Raw genomic sequence first — 16,388 nt, 5'->3', positions numbered from 1 at the left:
AGAGCTGGTGTGCCAGTGTGCCTTGGGCCGAGGTGAAGCTGGGTGGGAATAAGATGCCAGCAGGCTGGAATTGCACAGCGCCATGGAGGAAGAGGTGTGTGGTTAGCCAGCAGCTGAGAACTCGGGCTTCCGAGGAGGGAGCCCTCAGCCCTACGGCCAAGACTTCTGGAGTCAGATCCTGTCCATCCTCAGCTCAGAACCCTGAGGTTCTGTGTGGCTCCACTTCACTCAGGATAGAGGACAGAGTCCTCCCTGTGACCCACAAGGACCCACATATCAGCCCCTGTCACCTCCCTGCCCTCATCCCCACTCTTCCTCTCACTCTCTGCCCCAGCTGCACTGGCCTCCTCACTGATGCTCTGACAGAGCAGGTGCATTTCTGTCTCAGGGCCTTTGCACGGGCTGTTCCTCTGCCTGGACTATTCTGCCCACATGGCTCCTTCCTTCACCTGTCACCCTCTTAGTACAGTCTCCCTGACCATCCTCATGAAAATTGCAACTGCCCACCCCCTACTACTCTCCATCCCCTCCCCTGCTTTTTCTGAGCACTTATCACTATTGACCCTGTTATATATTTTACTTATTTATTGTGTTTTCTGTCTGACGCCCTGGATAGAATGTCGGCTTCATGAGGGCAGACAACATGGCATGGAGAACAGGTCCTGGCACGTGATAGGTGCTCAATAAATAATGGTTGAATACATGAAAGAAAGAGGGAAACAAAGGGAGGGGGAAATGTAAAACGGGAGGAAAACAGCGGGTCCATGAGCTCCTAATGCTTGTCAGCTAGCCCAGTTAGGAGTTAACATCTGCCCCTCTTCCAGAATAAGTCAGTGCCAGGCTGGGAAACTGAGGCACGAAGGGACACTGGTTAGCATTCCTTGGGCCATTGAAGCCCCGCCTCTGGTTGGCACTGAGGGCGGGCCTGGAGGAGAAAGTCACAGGTGCTATCTGCTGGAGAGTGGCGTCATGACAGCCGTGCCCACTCTGCTGACTTGGGGCTGGTGATGGTCCTCGCAGGCCTGCAGGAGAGGAGGTGGCCCAGCAGGGCATCCCCAGCAGAAGTGCAGACTCCACGGAGCCACAGTCATAAGCCTCTTTATTCCAGAGGCTCTGTGGACACTCCGCCCAATCAGTGCTCTGCAGGAAGGCAGGGCTGTGCCACCCAAAACCTGTCTTGCTTCACTCTGCACATTTGCCCTCCAGACAGTCAGGAAGGGTAGAGCTGCTCCAGCTCCCTAGGGGCTGCATCCACCCCTCACAGGGCTCAGGAGGCTAGAGAAGTCGAGGCCCGCCCTGACTCCCCTCCTGGGCCTGGGCACCCCAGCCAAGGCAGTAAGGCCCGGGGTCCCAGATGAGAGCTGTCCCCATCCTTAGAGGTACATCATCCGGCCGAGCAGAGGTCTCACCACCCAGATGTCGTCTACAATCTTCCCATCCTGCAAGGGACAAAAAAAAAAAAAAAAAAAAAAAAAAAAGAGGTAATAAGGGCTGAAAGTCCAAACTCTGGGGCCAGGTGGCCTGGGTTCAAATCCCAGCTCTGTCTCTGATAGGCTGTGTGGCCTTGGACAAGTTGCTAAACCTCTCTGAGCCTCAATTTTCCTCATGAGATATTTGGAAAGGCTAAAAGGGAGCCTGGCACATGGCAAGGGCTGAGTAAGTGTGGGCTATTATTATTAGAGCACGAACCCTGGAGTCACACAAATCTCACTTTATGTCCCAGCATAGCCATGACTCCTTCAGGATGTGAACCAACTTTGAGTCCAATTTCCATATTCTATAAAGTGGGGAGAACTGAATAGATAATTCACCCAAGAGCTTGCCTCTGGTGCCTGTGCTGCTCAATAATGATAGATGGTAGTTATTTACAATGAAAATAACATGGTCTTTGGGGTCAGATCCCAGCTCTGTGTCCTCTGGCTGTGTGACTCTGGGAGAAATACTTCCCTACTCTGAGCCTCAGTTTGCTCATCTGTAAAATGGAAGGAAAATCTGCCCCATGAGATTGTTGTGGTGATTAAAGTGCTACTAAATATAGGATATCTAGCCCAGTGTCTGGTACACAGTAGGTGCTCAATCAACCACTGTTACTCCCATTATTTTAAAATGATAGTGGCAAAGGGGAGGTATAGCTCAAGTGGTAGAGTGCATGCCTAGTATGCATGAGGTCCTGGGTTCAATCTCCAGTACCTCCATTAACAATAAATAAATGAACAAACCAATAAGTAAATTAATAATTGTATTACATTAATAATAAATAAATAAATAAATAAATAAATAAATAAACCTAATTACCTCCCTCCCCCAAAAAAATCTACAATGGAAAAATAAAGAAAGTTAAGAGGGGAGGATTTAGTTCAGTGGTAAAATGTTCAATCCCCAGTACCTACATTAAAATAAAGAAGAAAATTTTTAAAAAAGAGGTAAATAAACAAACCTAATTACCTCCCCCCAAAACAAAAATAAGTAAATAAATAAAATAGTTTTTAAAACATAAAGAAAGATGAGTCACGATTATTTGGGTCCCTCTAACCCGGGAAATATTTTTCCCAGGGTCACACAGCCAGAGGGTAAGCCACTGGGACCATACACACGTCATTTGGGTCTCCCTCTTCCTGCGGGGGAGTGATCTGTTTTTGCCCCCTATTGATAGATATTTATGGAAGTTACCATGCTTTAGAAACTGTTCTAAGCAATTTCTGTATAATGTCATTCAACCCCCATACAGTCCTGTGAGGTAGAAACTATTAACATCCCCACTTTGCAGATGGGAAAACTGTGGCTCAAAGTTGCTTGAGGTCATCCAGCTGGTAAGTAGCAGAGGCAGGATTTGAACACAGTATTTCAGGCTCTTGAGTCCTCTTTTTTAACCACCGGCTCCAGAACGCACTGGGCCTGGTTACTCAGGCAGGTGATGGGGCCAGCACTCACCTGGTCATCGGACACCTGCTGGATGTGAACGTGGGTCCCATTGAGGATATGTAGCCGCGTGTACCCGTACTCTTTCACACGCACAGCGCTCCAGGGCCGCGGGAAGAGGGTGAAGCTGGTCAGCCTCTCCTCACAACCCTGCCGGAGAGAATCATTTAGACCCAGGGCTGGGGCAGGTGGAGGACCCACTGGGAAGCAGAAATGACCAGCCAGGCCGGGACCCTGCCACCCTCAAGGAAGACAAGGTCAGTTAAGACTTGACCTCAATAATACTCACAATCGACTGTTTTGACCCAGCCAGGCTTCCTGTGCCCTTTGATTTCTAGAATAGTGCAGGGCTGTGCAAGACACTCCACTGCAGTATTTTCTGTAAAAGCCCTAAGCTGGAAGCCAGCCAAATGCCCATCAGTGTATGTGGGTGGGTGGGGGGAGGGGGTCAGTTAAATAAACGATAGCATAGCCGTCACAAATTGAGGTGATACAGAAAAATGGCCAAGATGTATTGTTGAGGGGAAAGTGGAATTCACAGAATGGAAGATATCAGTGGCTCTCAGCCCTCTCTGCACAGCAGATCCTCCTTAGAAAGCTTTTAAAATCATCATTGCCTGGGAGTGAGAAAGTGCTCATCCTTGCAGGAGAAAGCCAGGGATATGACAGAAAGGAGGAGGGAGCTCAAAAAAATCACCATCTTGCAGCCATCATCGTAATAACTGATTGAAGCAAGAATCATCAATGGATAGTAAAAGCAGTGGCAAAAGTTTGGGGACTAGAAGGCTATTTGCATAGTCTCAAAGTATCTCCAGGAGATACTTGTTAGTTACAAAGGAGAAAACCGTAACTGTGGTGGAGAGGATGTGTAAACTGAGGCTTAACGGGTTTAAAGAGATATCACGCGTCTCCTCGAAGGATGCACTGAGAAGAATACGGTATCACTTTTGTGCACTCTTACCAAAAATGCTTAACTTCAGTCTAACCACCAGAAAACATTAGACAAACCCAAACTGAAGGAAAGTCTACACAACTCTGTACTCTCAACTCTTTGTCATGCAGAATAAAGAGTGGGGAAATGTTTCCAATTAAAGGACATGAGAAAGACAAGACCCTGAGATAGAACGTAAGATCTTAGACTAGATCCTGGACCAGAAAAAAAATGATTTGCTTAGATTCAAAGGGCATGAATAGGACAAATGGCTAAATTTGAAAGAGGTCTGTAGATTAGATAATGGTATATTATCAGTGTTAATGACTTGAATTTGTTACACTGTACTGATGTAAGAGAATGTCCTAGTTTTTCAGGAAATAAAGACAGAGGGATAAAGGGGCATCGTTTGTGCAACTTACTCTTCATAGGATCTGAAAATAATAGTAAAATGTATATCTATGCATAGACAGACAGACAGTCAGAAACAGATTGAAACAAGCATGGTTCAATGTTCACATTTGGGAAATCTGGGTAAAGAGGATATGGAAAGTCTTTGTACTATTTTTGCAACATTTCTGTAAGTCTAAAATAATTTCGAAAATTAAAATTAAAGAAAAATAACTAATCTGTGCTGATTAAGGTCAGAATAGTGATCACCTACGGATGTGAGGCACCATCCGTGCTGATAACATTCCATTTCCTGCTGTGGGTGGTGGCTGCGCAGGGGTGGTAGTGTCAGGGCGGAGCCCTCAAGAGATTCTGGTGTTTGTTCTGGGGTTGGGTCCAGGCATTGGAGTTTTAAGAACCACCCCCCGGTAATTCTAATGTGCACCAAGGTCAGGAGCCACTAGGGCATGAAGCATGATTCAAGCTGTTTTTTAAAAGTGAGGGATGCTGTAACACATCTCTACTGAGACAATTACTCATTTGCATACACAGAAAATATTCTAAAATGCCACCGGAGAGATGAGATTCATCACCAGTGAGTGTGGGACTAGGAAGGGTGTGGAAGCTGGTGTTCACCTCCTGCCCTCTAGACTGTTTGACTTTTTATCACAAGAGGTTCTTACTTTAATTGGTAAAAATCAGCTTAAAATAAGCCCCAGTTTCTTGCAGGAGTGACTGATTGCAAGGCCAGGACGGGGAAACCCAAGATGACCCCAGAGTGCCTCACGGTGCCAAAAAGTAAGAAAGAGCCCACAAAATGACAGGGGCGCGTAGAAGGGACACAGGGACTGGTCTGAAGAGTTCCCAGTGGCCAAAGTTAGAGCAATCTGAGCCGCAGCATAGATAACAGTAGTATTGGATGACAGCTCACAGGATAATATAATTACCTACGAGCCCAGACTGGTATAAACCCATAACTAACTAACCAGATAAATGGGGCAGAAGGGCCAACTCTTCCTCACAGAAGGATGCTAATGAATAAAGCTAGGAGGAATGAAGGAAATAGAAGATCCCCTGGAGAACACCGCAGTCATCACTGCTGCAAGCAAGCCCTACTGATGGATTCAAAAATTAGTGGGTAAAAGGATGGAGGGTATAGCTCAGGGGTGGAGTGTGTGCCTAATATGCACGAGGTCCCAGGTTCAATCCCCAATAACTCCATTAAAGATAAATAAATAAATGAAACTAATTACCTCCCCTCTCAAAAAAAAAAATTAGTGGGTGAAAGTTGGAAAAGAAACAACATTTGCAGCGTCTAAAAGTATCTCCCCCAAGATATTTATTAATTCAAAAGGGAAACACAATAGCTTTATGGTGGAGGGACCCAGCAGACACTGCCTTAGCTGGGTGATTCAGAGAAACACCTCCAGGAATGAGACACACCGAGGACACATACCTCCGTGTGACAATTGAGAAGGACACAATGTCACATGTGATTGTCTGGCCCCAAAAGGCAAACCCCGAATCGTGATAGGAGAAAATAGCAGACAAACCCAAATTCAGGGCGTTTTGAGTAAACAACTGGCCAGGATGAAAGACAGGGAAGACTGAGGGACTGTCGCAGATTGCAGGAGACTAAGGAGACACAATAACTAAACACAGTGTGCAATCCTGCAGCAGAAAAAGGTGGTTAGTGAGAAAGCTGGTGGAATATGACAAAATCTGGAGTCTGGTTACAGTCATAATCATAACCCTTCTGCGCCTGGATCCTGGTAGACCTGGGCAAGCAGCCCCTGCCACTTCAGAACCTGCGACTTTGAATGAGGACTGTTGGAGCCTCTGTTTCCGCATCTGTGCAATGGGCATGCTGCTAAGTGCACCTAACCACTAGGGTTGAGAGTTAAGTGATAGTAGCAGTATAAAGGATGCAGGACCCAGGGCTGTACACGTGTGGCCCTCAATAGGCAGCAAGAGAGCGGGTGGGGTGGTAATAGCTCAGTGGTAGAGCGCATGCTTAGCATGCATGAGGTCCTGGGTTCTAGCCTCAATATCTCCATAAAAAAAATAAAAAAACAGCAAGAGAGAGACCCAAGGCACCTCTCGCCCTGCTCACCGCAGACCCTGTGATGATGTGAACGGGGCCTCGAGGGTTGGTGTAGGGTGTCTCCCGGCTGCCGTTATATACCTGGAGAAGGGACAAGGGGGAGGGGGCGTCACAGGAGGCCAGGCCTGGGGATCTGACCCGGGGCCCACTGACACCAGCCACGTGGGCCTCAGCCCTCCGCGGGCCTCAGCCCTCTGCGGGCCTCACCTGGTAATTGTAAATTGGCCACAGCCGTTCGTAGGAGTGCTCGTGAGCCCACAGCTGCAGGTCGACCCCTGAGACAGAGCAAGTCGGGGTCAGGCCCTGCATGGAATCAGGAGAGATGGGAGGTGGGGCCTGGGGCTGGGGAGTCAAGGTCACTCACCATATTTGTAGAAGAGGTCCTCCAACCCATAGAACTTGCCGAGGAGGCCTTTGCGAACCTGGGCAAGATGAGCAAGGAGGTGAGGGACGACTCAGGCCAACCCCACCACCTGGCTTTCAGCACCTTGTCCCCAAGGAAGGGGGTCCTCACCTTGCTTTCATGCCACGTACAGTCATCCAAATCAGCATTGGAACAGTACATGGGCCGGTGACCCATGGTAATGATCCAGGGCCGGGCTACCCGGTTCTGATTGGCTTTCTGGAGAGAAGGGCACAGAGTGAGGGGCAGGGGTGAGGGAGGGGGAGGAGGGGACAGGTCCAAGGGGGATTCCACCCAGGTTACCTGGAGGTCACTCTCCAGCCAGTGAAACTGTTTCTCTACCAAGTGGCGGCCGTAATGGAGGAAGAAATACACCTCGGTGGAGAAGGAGATGATGTGTGCTGGGCCCAGATCCCAGCTGGAGGGGTCAAAGGGCATGGGTCATCATTAGGGTCTCCCCTGCATCTCCCATCCTTCAGGAGAGGGAGGCCGGTCTTCATGCCCCTCCCCCGATATTACCTGTACCACAGGCCTTCGCTGTTCCCAGGCATGCTGAAACGAGCCTTGTAGTTGGAGAAGTTGCTGGAAAAAGGAAGTAAAAGGGTGAGGGGAGGGTCTGGGTGCCGCTGCCCCACACCTACCTCCTACTATCAGGCCAAGCCTGGCTCTCTGCCCAGCCCTCATCTCCTCTCCTCTCACTACCACAGTTGAGCTGCCACAACACGAGAGACTAAGGTGAGACACTAAGAAGGACTGTCTTCGTTGGCCAGGCCCTCGCCCACCCTGAAGCCCTCGGGCCTCACTAGCGTTCTTCATGATTCCCAGGGCACGTCATGTAGGGCAGGCTGGCGGCCACAGGTTCAATAAGATTCATGAACTTGTCTCCGACGCGGGCGTTGTCCTCATCCATATTGTAGGCAAAGTCTCCTGGAGGCAGGGGGCGGGGGAGAGGATGAGGACTCAGACCCTGCTCTGCTTTTGCCAGAATTGAGAGACCTGATTGCTCTGGTGTGGGCTGTGTAAGCCCTGGCCCCCAAGCCATCCCAGTTCTCTGGTCCCTACCTCACACCCACCCGCCTGTGTGCTTGGAACCGTTTCCCAAACCTCTGGTCCCTGAGACCCCGCAGGACCAGGCGGGTCTCCTGTACTCTGATCACACCAGCCCCTGTCTCATTCGTTCCCAGAGCAATAACAATGATAAGACTGGCATAGTCTGGTCTGGTACTGGTTTTGTAACAGGCACAGTTCCAAACTCTATACACACTTGGTCACCTGCATCTTCAAAACACCCTCTGAAGTGGATGTTATTACTATCCCCGTTTCAGATGGGCAAACTGAGGCCCAGAGGGGTTAAGTATTTGCTCAAGGTCACAGAGCTGGCTAGTGAGGATCCAGGAACCAAACCCTGGGAGTCCGACTCCAGAGTCTGTGGCGTTGAACCATATCAGTCCCAATCTCCATCTCCCTTCTGGTTCCTGTCCTCTCAAATCACAACAGCAATGATAATGACAATGAAGGCTTATGTCACACTTACAACATGCCAGACAATGTCAACTTATTTAGCCACCACAAGAGCCCAAGAATTCTGAACAAGCGCTCATAACTATAACACAGAGGAGAAAACCAATGCACGTATCTCTAAGTGTCAGAATTGACTTTTAACCTGGGCAGCCTGATTAACACCATCTCCATGGCCAGTCTTATCCCTTGCCCTGGCCCTGGTCCCCTCCACAGTTCTGGAGTTGCCTCCCACCCAGGCTCCCCCTGCTCCCACTCCATACGTCCAGGTGCACCCTTGCTGATGCCTCACCCACATGGAGAACAGCATCGTACATGCCCTGCAGGGTGTCCCTGCGCAGCCGGGGTAGGGCTCTCGGGTTGTCAGCCCCCAGGTCCCCAAACACAGCCAGACGGGGGCTCCAGTGAGGCCCATTCTTCAGGGCCCTGAATCGGAACCGACGGCTCCAGCCCTGAGTACTGCCGCAGCGGTAAACTGGGGGGAAAGGAAAAGGTCATAGTTGGTGGTGTGGGAGCCCCAGACATCTCCTCCACTCCTATCCACCTTCAACGGGTTGGGGGATTGAATCGGTCTGTGCCATGCCGCTTCTGTTCAACTCCCCCAGGTCCCCAACACCTTCCATTTTCATCCCAAGGTCTCATACAATAGACTTGCAGATAAGCAGAGCAGTTACCAGCCCAGCCTGAGCCACCTGCCAGTGGTAGCTTTTAGTCCATGTCCCACTGCTCTTCCCATTCCCCCCTCAACACCTGGCCCGGGGCCCCTCTAACCATACTGGACCCCGGGCAGCAGCCTTCGCAGTGTGACTCGGTGTATGTAGAATTTCCGCCGGAGAATGCCCCCATCCACAAAGGGGCTGACGGTGCCCTGAGCCCGGAGGGGCAGCGGCCCTGAGATCTGCAGCCCAAACTGCACTTCAGAGGGGGCTGGGACCCACGTGGTCCAGGTGACAGTCATGGAGCCTGGCTCACCTGGAGAGAAAGGAAGAGGGGGCTGGGCAGCGAGGCCTGGGCAGGGGCGGGGAGGGATGGGCAGAGAGCATGGGGGGCAATACTAGAGATTGAGGGGCTCTTGAACATTTACTGGTTAAGGACACTGGTTCTGCAGTTTCCCAAGTTCAGTCCCAGCTATGCGGTTTCCAAGTTGTGCTTTCCTTGGGCAAATCAGTTTGCCTCCCTGAGCCTTGGTTTCCTTATCTATAATAGCTATAAAATAAGAGTGTCTACTCTAGAGAGTTCTTATGAGGCTTAAATGAATAAATGTGAGTAAAGCAATGTGCCCAGTACAGTCAGGGTTACATGAGTGAATGAATATCATTATTAATATCATTATGAACTGTGTGTGAGCCTGTACCAGACACTTTACATGCATGATATCATTTAGGGGTTGTAACCTCAGATGTCCAAAGGCCACCTAGGTAATATAAATGGGAACAGGGGCCAGCAGTAAGGTGTGGAGTGCGTGGCAAACCATAGAGCCTGCTGTGTCTAAAAGCAGAAGCCATCGTTCTGCTCTGGTGATGGTGTCCGCACAGGAAGCAGGCCCAGGGCCACCAAATCTGTCAACTTCTAGAGCAAATATCTATACGGTGGCTTTTCTAGCCCAAGAGAATCTGTAGGTAGATATACAAACTTTTAAGTGATCACTCCAAATTCTTAAAAGTCAGCAAGGAAATCAAGGTTTTAAAAACACCATGTGGGATGGTATGATGTTAACAGCATGAGTTCTTCCTCCTGCAAGATGTGCACAAAATGCATGTGCACAAGGTTATTCATGGCAGCAGGGCTTGTAATTGCAAAATATCAGAAACCATCAAAATGCCCATACATAGGAGAGTGACTGAATAAACTATGTAATGTCCAAACCATGGAGCACTACGCAGTTGTCAAAAAGAAAGAGGGTAAGTTCTAGGAACTGATATGGAATGATGTCCAGGACACAATGTTCAAAGAAGCAAAGTACACAAGAGTACCCAAAGTTAGCCACTCTTCCTGTAAGAGAATATAAGAAAATACACAGGCATCTGTTTATTTATTTTACAGAAGAAATGCAGGAAGAACACACCAGGAACTAAAGAGATGAATTACTTATGGGGGTGGGTTGGGAAGGGGTAGAAAAAAGGGGAAATAGGAATGGAGTAGCAGGGATGTGGAAGGAGGACATATCTCTGAGTCTGTCTTTTTATTTTTTTTTTAATAATCTAGACTCCTAGAGCTAGCCAGGTTTCATATTTTCTTCACATACCCCAAAATTTAACTAACAATTAAAAGCACCAGGTTGTGGGTGGGAAGCCAATATGGAATATAAACACTAACAAATGAGTGTAACTATATTAAAAAATAAATAACAAAGCCACACTGAAGTGGTGGAGAAGAAAAGAAAGCATTGATATAGTTTCTTGACTGGGCACTGTAAGCTCTTCTATAAGACTACAGAGGAAAAAGACCTCACTAAATGCCATCATCTCATAAGTGTTCTTCACAGGGATACAGGCAAACAATTCTGAAACTGCTTTATACTTGCTCTAGCATGGAACAAATAGGCAAGTATAATGTAGACAACAGGAGCTTGGTTTCTCAATGTTGGAGAAAGAAGTTACAAATAAGGAAAGAATGCTAAAATAGACCCTTGACGCTCGACCAAAATCAGAGTATGATTTCATGGTATACACACACACACACACACACACACACATATACACATACATACATACATATATACACACATACAGATAAATATATATGTGTGCATACACATATGAACATACACACATGTAACGTCTGTTTGTAAGAGGGCCTAGAAGCAGTGACACCTCAGTAGCAATGAGCACACTTAGTGCTCAGATCTGAGTTTCTAAATACCCATTCTTCGATAAAAGGCAACAGGGCTCCTTGGAGAAGTGATTGATTCCAGAGATAGGACAGGAAATAGACAAGATGAGCCGGAAATAATTCTTGGTGCCAGAAAGTGAGGCAGAGCTCAGGATATGAAGTGGGGTTGTTGAAAGAACCCAGAAGCCAATCTGAGGGAATACCAAAAGACCAAATCAGGGATGACAATGTGAACCATAAAGTAAATAGCAATAGTATTGGATTTTAACCCGGGGATAAAATAAATATCCATGAGTCCATACTAATGTAAGTAAATTATTGAATAAATAAATGTAGTGGGGAGGGACAGCCCCCTGTTACAGTAAAATTTCAACTAGATGGAAAGAGAAGTTTAGAAAATTATACAATCACAATTAGGCAAACCCCACACTAATAATTGTTGCAGACTCGATCCACTAGTGGATGCTAAAATTAGTGGGTAAACATTTCAGGAAGACCCTGATTTCCACAGTCTTAAGGAATCTCCCCCAAGATAGTTATTAACTACAAAGGAAAGAATAAAAGCTTTATGGTGGAGAACCCTCACTTAGGCACCACTTCAACCAAGCAATGAAGGTTAACAACACAGTAACAGCCGTAAGCCACGTCAGTGTCATGAATCCTCTGATACCACGTACTGAGAGGCCACTGCATCGCAGCTGGGACAGTCTTGCCAGAAAAACACAAAATCCAGTACTTGGTTCCAATCATGAGGAAATATCAGACAAACCCCCAGTGAGGGCTAGCCTACCAAAAACACAAAAACACAAAACAAAAACACAACTGCTCAGTACTCCAAAATGTCAAGATGTTAACATTAGAAGAAACTGGGTGAGGGAGATATAGGAACACTGTAGTATTTTTGCAAAATTTCTATTAAATCTAAATTAGTAAGAAATTTAAAGCTCTAAAAACCAATATCGTGGGCTCTTGAGCCAGCCTGCCTGGATTCAAATTCCAGCCTGTGTGACCTGGGGTCAGGTTTTTCATCTCTGTGAGCCTCAGTTCACTTTTCTGTAAATGGGAGCAACAGTAGTATCTACAGTGTAAGGTCCAGTAGGAGGTTTATTGAGTTTTCCAGCTGAAGCCCTTGTAAGAGCATCTTTGTTGTTGTTATTATTATTATAGTGTAGGTCAAAGGACAGCTGCGATCTCACTGCGTTTTCACAGCAGCCCCAGGACATGGGTCTTATTTTCATGCCATGTTACAGAGGCCTCTAGGCAAAATGCCTTGTCCAAGGTCACTTGGCCAGCAAATTCCAAAGCCGGTTCATTCATGGGGTTTCAGATTCCACATGGCAACTAACCTTTAAGACCCTACCTTAGAAGTGTCAAGGACACAAAAAATTAGGAAAGACTGAGGAACTGTCACAGATAGGAGGAGATATTAAAAAGACCTTAAAAGATGTAAATCAATGCCACTCTTCTCACTCCACTTCTTTCCTTTTGTAAACTAGTTATTTTTCATGAAAAATGTCATTTACCTTACTTCTGAATGAGTTCATTATTGTTTATTTTAAATGATTTAATCAATAGTTTTAAATGCCTCTGTTTTAGTTTCTAATATGGCTACTATTACAGCTATTACTCGAATAAATTAAAGCTCTCTGAAGTTATTATAATCTTTAGCTGTGTAGTAGTGTCCTGAACAAAAACCTGTGAGACCCACGCCACGTGCCCAGATCCATTTTGCTGCTTCACAGTTAATATTTCATTGACTCCTCACCATGCGGTCTCACTAATATAACCCCTTTGTCCAGATGGGAAGGCTGAGACCAGAGAGGTTTAGTCCCTTGCCCAAGGTCACACAGCAGGTAAGTAGCAAAGCTGGGATTAAAACCCAGGAAGTCTGGGTGTAGAGGGTCCAAGTTCAGGGTCTTGCTTCCCCCGTGCACCAGCACCCCAAGATCAAGGACCAGGAGGCAGCTTTGTGGGAACACAAGGAGCAATCACACAAATGAGTAAGGAAAACAGCAGCCCCCCTAGGAGAGTGTTAACTATAGTCTGGGTACCAGAATCATTTCCCTCACAGCCACATGCACCACTGCTTATAATCCTCATTTAACAGAGGCAGACACCTGAGGCTCAGGAAGAACAAGCCACCATTAGGGTCCCACAGCAATTAGTGTGGGGTTCCTGAGCCCCCAACTAACTGGATCTTGCTGGGAAATGCCCATGGAGAGGTCGTAGACACTTACCTGGGTAGGACAGGTGGACTTGCTCCGGAGCAGCACTGGGAGCCTTTGGGGACCCCTGAACTCCCAGGGAGGAAAAGAGGAGCAAGCAGCAGCAGGACCAGCAGGGATGAAAGGAGTGCATGGTAGGGGAGAGGGTGGGAAGCGGAGAGGGGAAGGGAAGGGGTCTGGAGTGGATCAGATTCCCTCAGGGACAGCAGGAGGGACTGGGATGATGGGGGATGCAGGGGGATCTGGCAGCCTCACAGGGAAGGAGGCAGGATGGCAGGGAGGTCTTCACACGAATGGTTTTCCAGATGCTGCAGAGAAAACAAAAAACATCATCAGTACCAAGAGGCAGGTGCCCTCTGAGCCTCATTGGGTGCTAAGCACTTTGCATAGATTAACTCATGGGAGTCTGACGACATTCCTACGTGTGGTGGCCACTGCGATCTCCGGTCCCACATCACAGATGAGGAAGCTGAGCGATGGAGTGATTCAGTTGCAGGGCTCGGGCGTGATGGAGTGGGGGATTGGGACCGGAGGCTGGAGAGGTCCTGGCTCCCCTTGCTCTTAACCGCAGCCCCCTCAGTACAGGACGTTTGGGAATGTGGTCGGGGGAGCTCAGTGTGGGAAGTTGCCTTTGACGATGGCATCCCCAGTATTCCACCCTGCCCTCAGAGACCTCAGCATCTCCATCCTCCATCATTCCATTTCCGTCTTAGTGACCCCAATCCCTCACTCCATCCCCAGACCCCTCAAGAATTCCATCCTACCTAGAGAGCCCCATCCCCTCGGGCCCCTCCCCAGTATCCTATCCTGCCTTTAGTGACTCCAACCCCCCTTATCTCCACCTGTCTCCCCCGCCCTGCACCTGCATGGATATCCACCCTCCTCCTCCCCAGCTCTTCCCCCACTGCCCGCCCCATGCCCGCCCCCAGCCCCTCCACCGCCCCGCTCCTGTTTGGTCTCCAGCTTCCCGAGGACCTGCCTGCCTGGGCAGAGCCAAGCCAGGACCGTCCATCCGGGGGCCAGGAGCTGGGGCTGGGGGTTGCGTCCCTGTCCCCGGCTCACCCTCGCGGGCGCCAACTGCCCGCACGCGCGTCTCCTGCCACCACTGCTACGGCGGTATTTATGTTTGCAAGCGCCGAGGTATCCCGCCGCCCACAGTTGTCCCAGCCCCGGAAGAGCCTTCCTTCTCCATTTGACGGCCTCCCCAGACACCCGGGGCCCCGGGTCCCACAGGTCCGGCCTGTCCTGAGAGCCTCACGCGCACCCGCCCACCCCCCGGGGCGGGGCGAGGGAAGGGGACCCAGGAAGGTTTGCTACGCCTCCGCCGCCACCTCCAAGTCGGCCACCAGGTGAGCGCCGGGACAGGTAAGGCTGCGCCTGTCCCCCAGGAGCCCCACCCGCGGCTGCGAAGCCCCCAGGGCACGGACACTGGCCCCCCACTTCTGGAGCTGTCGGATCCCGAGGTACCCAGGTGTGGAGGCACCAGCGCCTGCGACCGGGGGGCTTCCCCCATCCCTTCCCGCATCCCTTCCCGCAGCCGCAGCTTCGTGGTCCTTGCAATTCTTTCCGCCTTCCTCTCTTTGCAATCTTAGCCCACACTGGTTCCTCGCCAGGCCCCCGGGCTTGCTGAGGAGAGAAAATCAAAGTCCACCCAACCGCAGCGCTGCTTCTCAGCGGTTGCCCCAGGCCGGTTACTCGACCTCGCTGGGCCTCGGTTTCTTCCCTTGCGAAATGAGGGTGATAATAGTACGTTACACTACGGGTTATTGTGAGGGTAAAACCAGTTGGCACATGAAATTTCATGCTGAGAACATGGCCTGGCCCAGAGTAAGGACTGAATAAGAATCAGCTGCTCTTTTTATTATTATTAATGCATGAGCTCCAGAAATTGCCCTCGGGTCTAGGTGGGAGCAAACGAGAATTTTGCCTGTAAACCTTTGTGAGCTGTTTGAAGGTTGCGAGTGATTTGTCACAAAATACCCTTGGATATTTCCCCAGAGCAGCAGGAAAAGTCAGAGAGTCCAGGTTTTCAGTTGTTTCTCCTTCCTGCCTGCACATAAAATGACTTGAGATTTGGCTTTGTAAATTCAAAGTATAGCAGCCGCTGCTGATTGGGGACAGCAATTTCATAGACTGGCACTCAGGGAGGGGGTTCAAGATGGGCTTTCGTACTGTGTGGATTTCCCCCCACCTCCTGGCGTCTTCATTACAACTTAACGTGTAATAAAAAGTCACTCTCTTAGCCGTACTCAAATACCCGCAAGACCCCGCTCACCTCCACCAGTTGTAACTTCTTAGTTTTAGTTTTTCTTGTGGTCTTCCAGGAGCTGAGGTTCTGAACCATTTTTTGCTAGACACCTGTGGCAGGCTGGTGAAACCCTTCTCTGAACCATGGTTTTTACATGCATAAAAAATATGCAGGATTACAAAGGAAACTAGCTACTGAATTACAGATATACAATTTTTTTTGTATATGTGATACAGTAATATATATACTTCTTTATCAATGCATTAAACTTCAAGATCTAGGCATAGGCCCAAAATTATGGTAATTTAAAAGTTTTGTTGAGTGTATAGAAAATGTTTGGGAGCCTTGTGATGATTACAGTGGAATTTGAAAACATCTGTGATTTCTTCTCATGACAAAGCCAGATGTCTGCTGACTGTCTTGTGGTTGCCCCTCCCTACTCCCCATAGCAGAAAGACGTGGTAAATTTTAATTACAGCAGCAGTTCTTAAACTTGATACTCTTAAAAATTATTGAGGACCCCCAGGGGCTTTGGTATATGTGGGTTATATATATTAATATTTCCATTGTAAGAAAATAAAACTGGAAAGTTTTTAAAACACAAGAATACACATACATTAGCCATCACAGCAATGACATCTTCACAGCTCAGGTTGCTTCCAAAGGGTGAAAAAGAGGAACAGAACTTCATTTTATTATGAAAAAATTTTGGTCCCAAACCACATTTTGAGGGCTATTGAGTTGAAGGATTGTAAAAGCAAAGTTGTATTTGTGGGGAGGATGTAGCTCAGTGGTAGAGTGCATGCCTAGCATGCACA

At 48.4% G+C, this 16,388-nt stretch overlaps 1 protein-coding gene and 1 non-coding gene across 2 annotated transcripts; one reads left to right on the top strand and one right to left on the bottom strand.

The window, feature by feature from the left end:
- Positions 1-971: 971 nt before the first annotated feature.
- Positions 972-13,600, bottom strand: ACP7 (acid phosphatase 7, tartrate resistant (putative)). Its single transcript, XM_010985155.3, has 12 exons — positions 13,335-13,600; positions 9,037-9,237; positions 8,558-8,740; positions 7,551-7,674; positions 7,267-7,329; positions 7,051-7,165; positions 6,859-6,966; positions 6,709-6,766; positions 6,552-6,619; positions 6,354-6,425; positions 2,932-3,069; positions 972-1,439 (listed from the first exon to the last, which is right to left on the bottom strand). Exons 1-12 carry the CDS (start codon positions 13,453-13,455, stop codon positions 1,374-1,376), a joined length of 1,317 nt encoding a protein of 438 aa, XP_010983457.2. The 5' UTR covers positions 13,456-13,600; the 3' UTR covers positions 972-1,373.
- Positions 2,123-2,195, top strand: TRNAT-AGU (transfer RNA threonine (anticodon AGU)). Its single transcript has one exon. It is a non-coding gene; the product is annotated as a tRNA-Thr (tRNA).
- Positions 13,601-16,388: the final 2,788 nt, after the last annotated feature.

This window comes from Camelus dromedarius, chromosome 9, assembly GCF_036321535.1.
Source record: "Camelus dromedarius isolate mCamDro1 chromosome 9, mCamDro1.pat, whole genome shotgun sequence".
Classification (NCBI taxonomy): Eukaryota; Metazoa; Chordata; class Mammalia; order Artiodactyla; family Camelidae; genus Camelus; species Camelus dromedarius.
The sequence above is the reverse complement of the archived record's forward strand: the minus strand, read 5'-3'. Positions and strand labels throughout refer to the sequence as shown.

Coding starts and splice junctions, on each gene's coding strand:
- ACP7 (XM_010985155.3), bottom strand. CDS start 13,455: ATGCACTCCTTTCATCCCTGCTGGTCCTGCTGCTGCTTGCTCCTCTTT. Junction 7,675..8,557: donor CGATGCTGTTCTCCATGTGG/GTGAGGCATCAG, acceptor CCCTGCCTCCAG/GAGACTTTGCCTACAATATG. Junction 6,426..6,551: donor GGCCAATTTACAATTACCAG/GTGAGGCCCGCA, acceptor TCCCTTCTCCAG/GTATATAACGGCAGCCGGGA.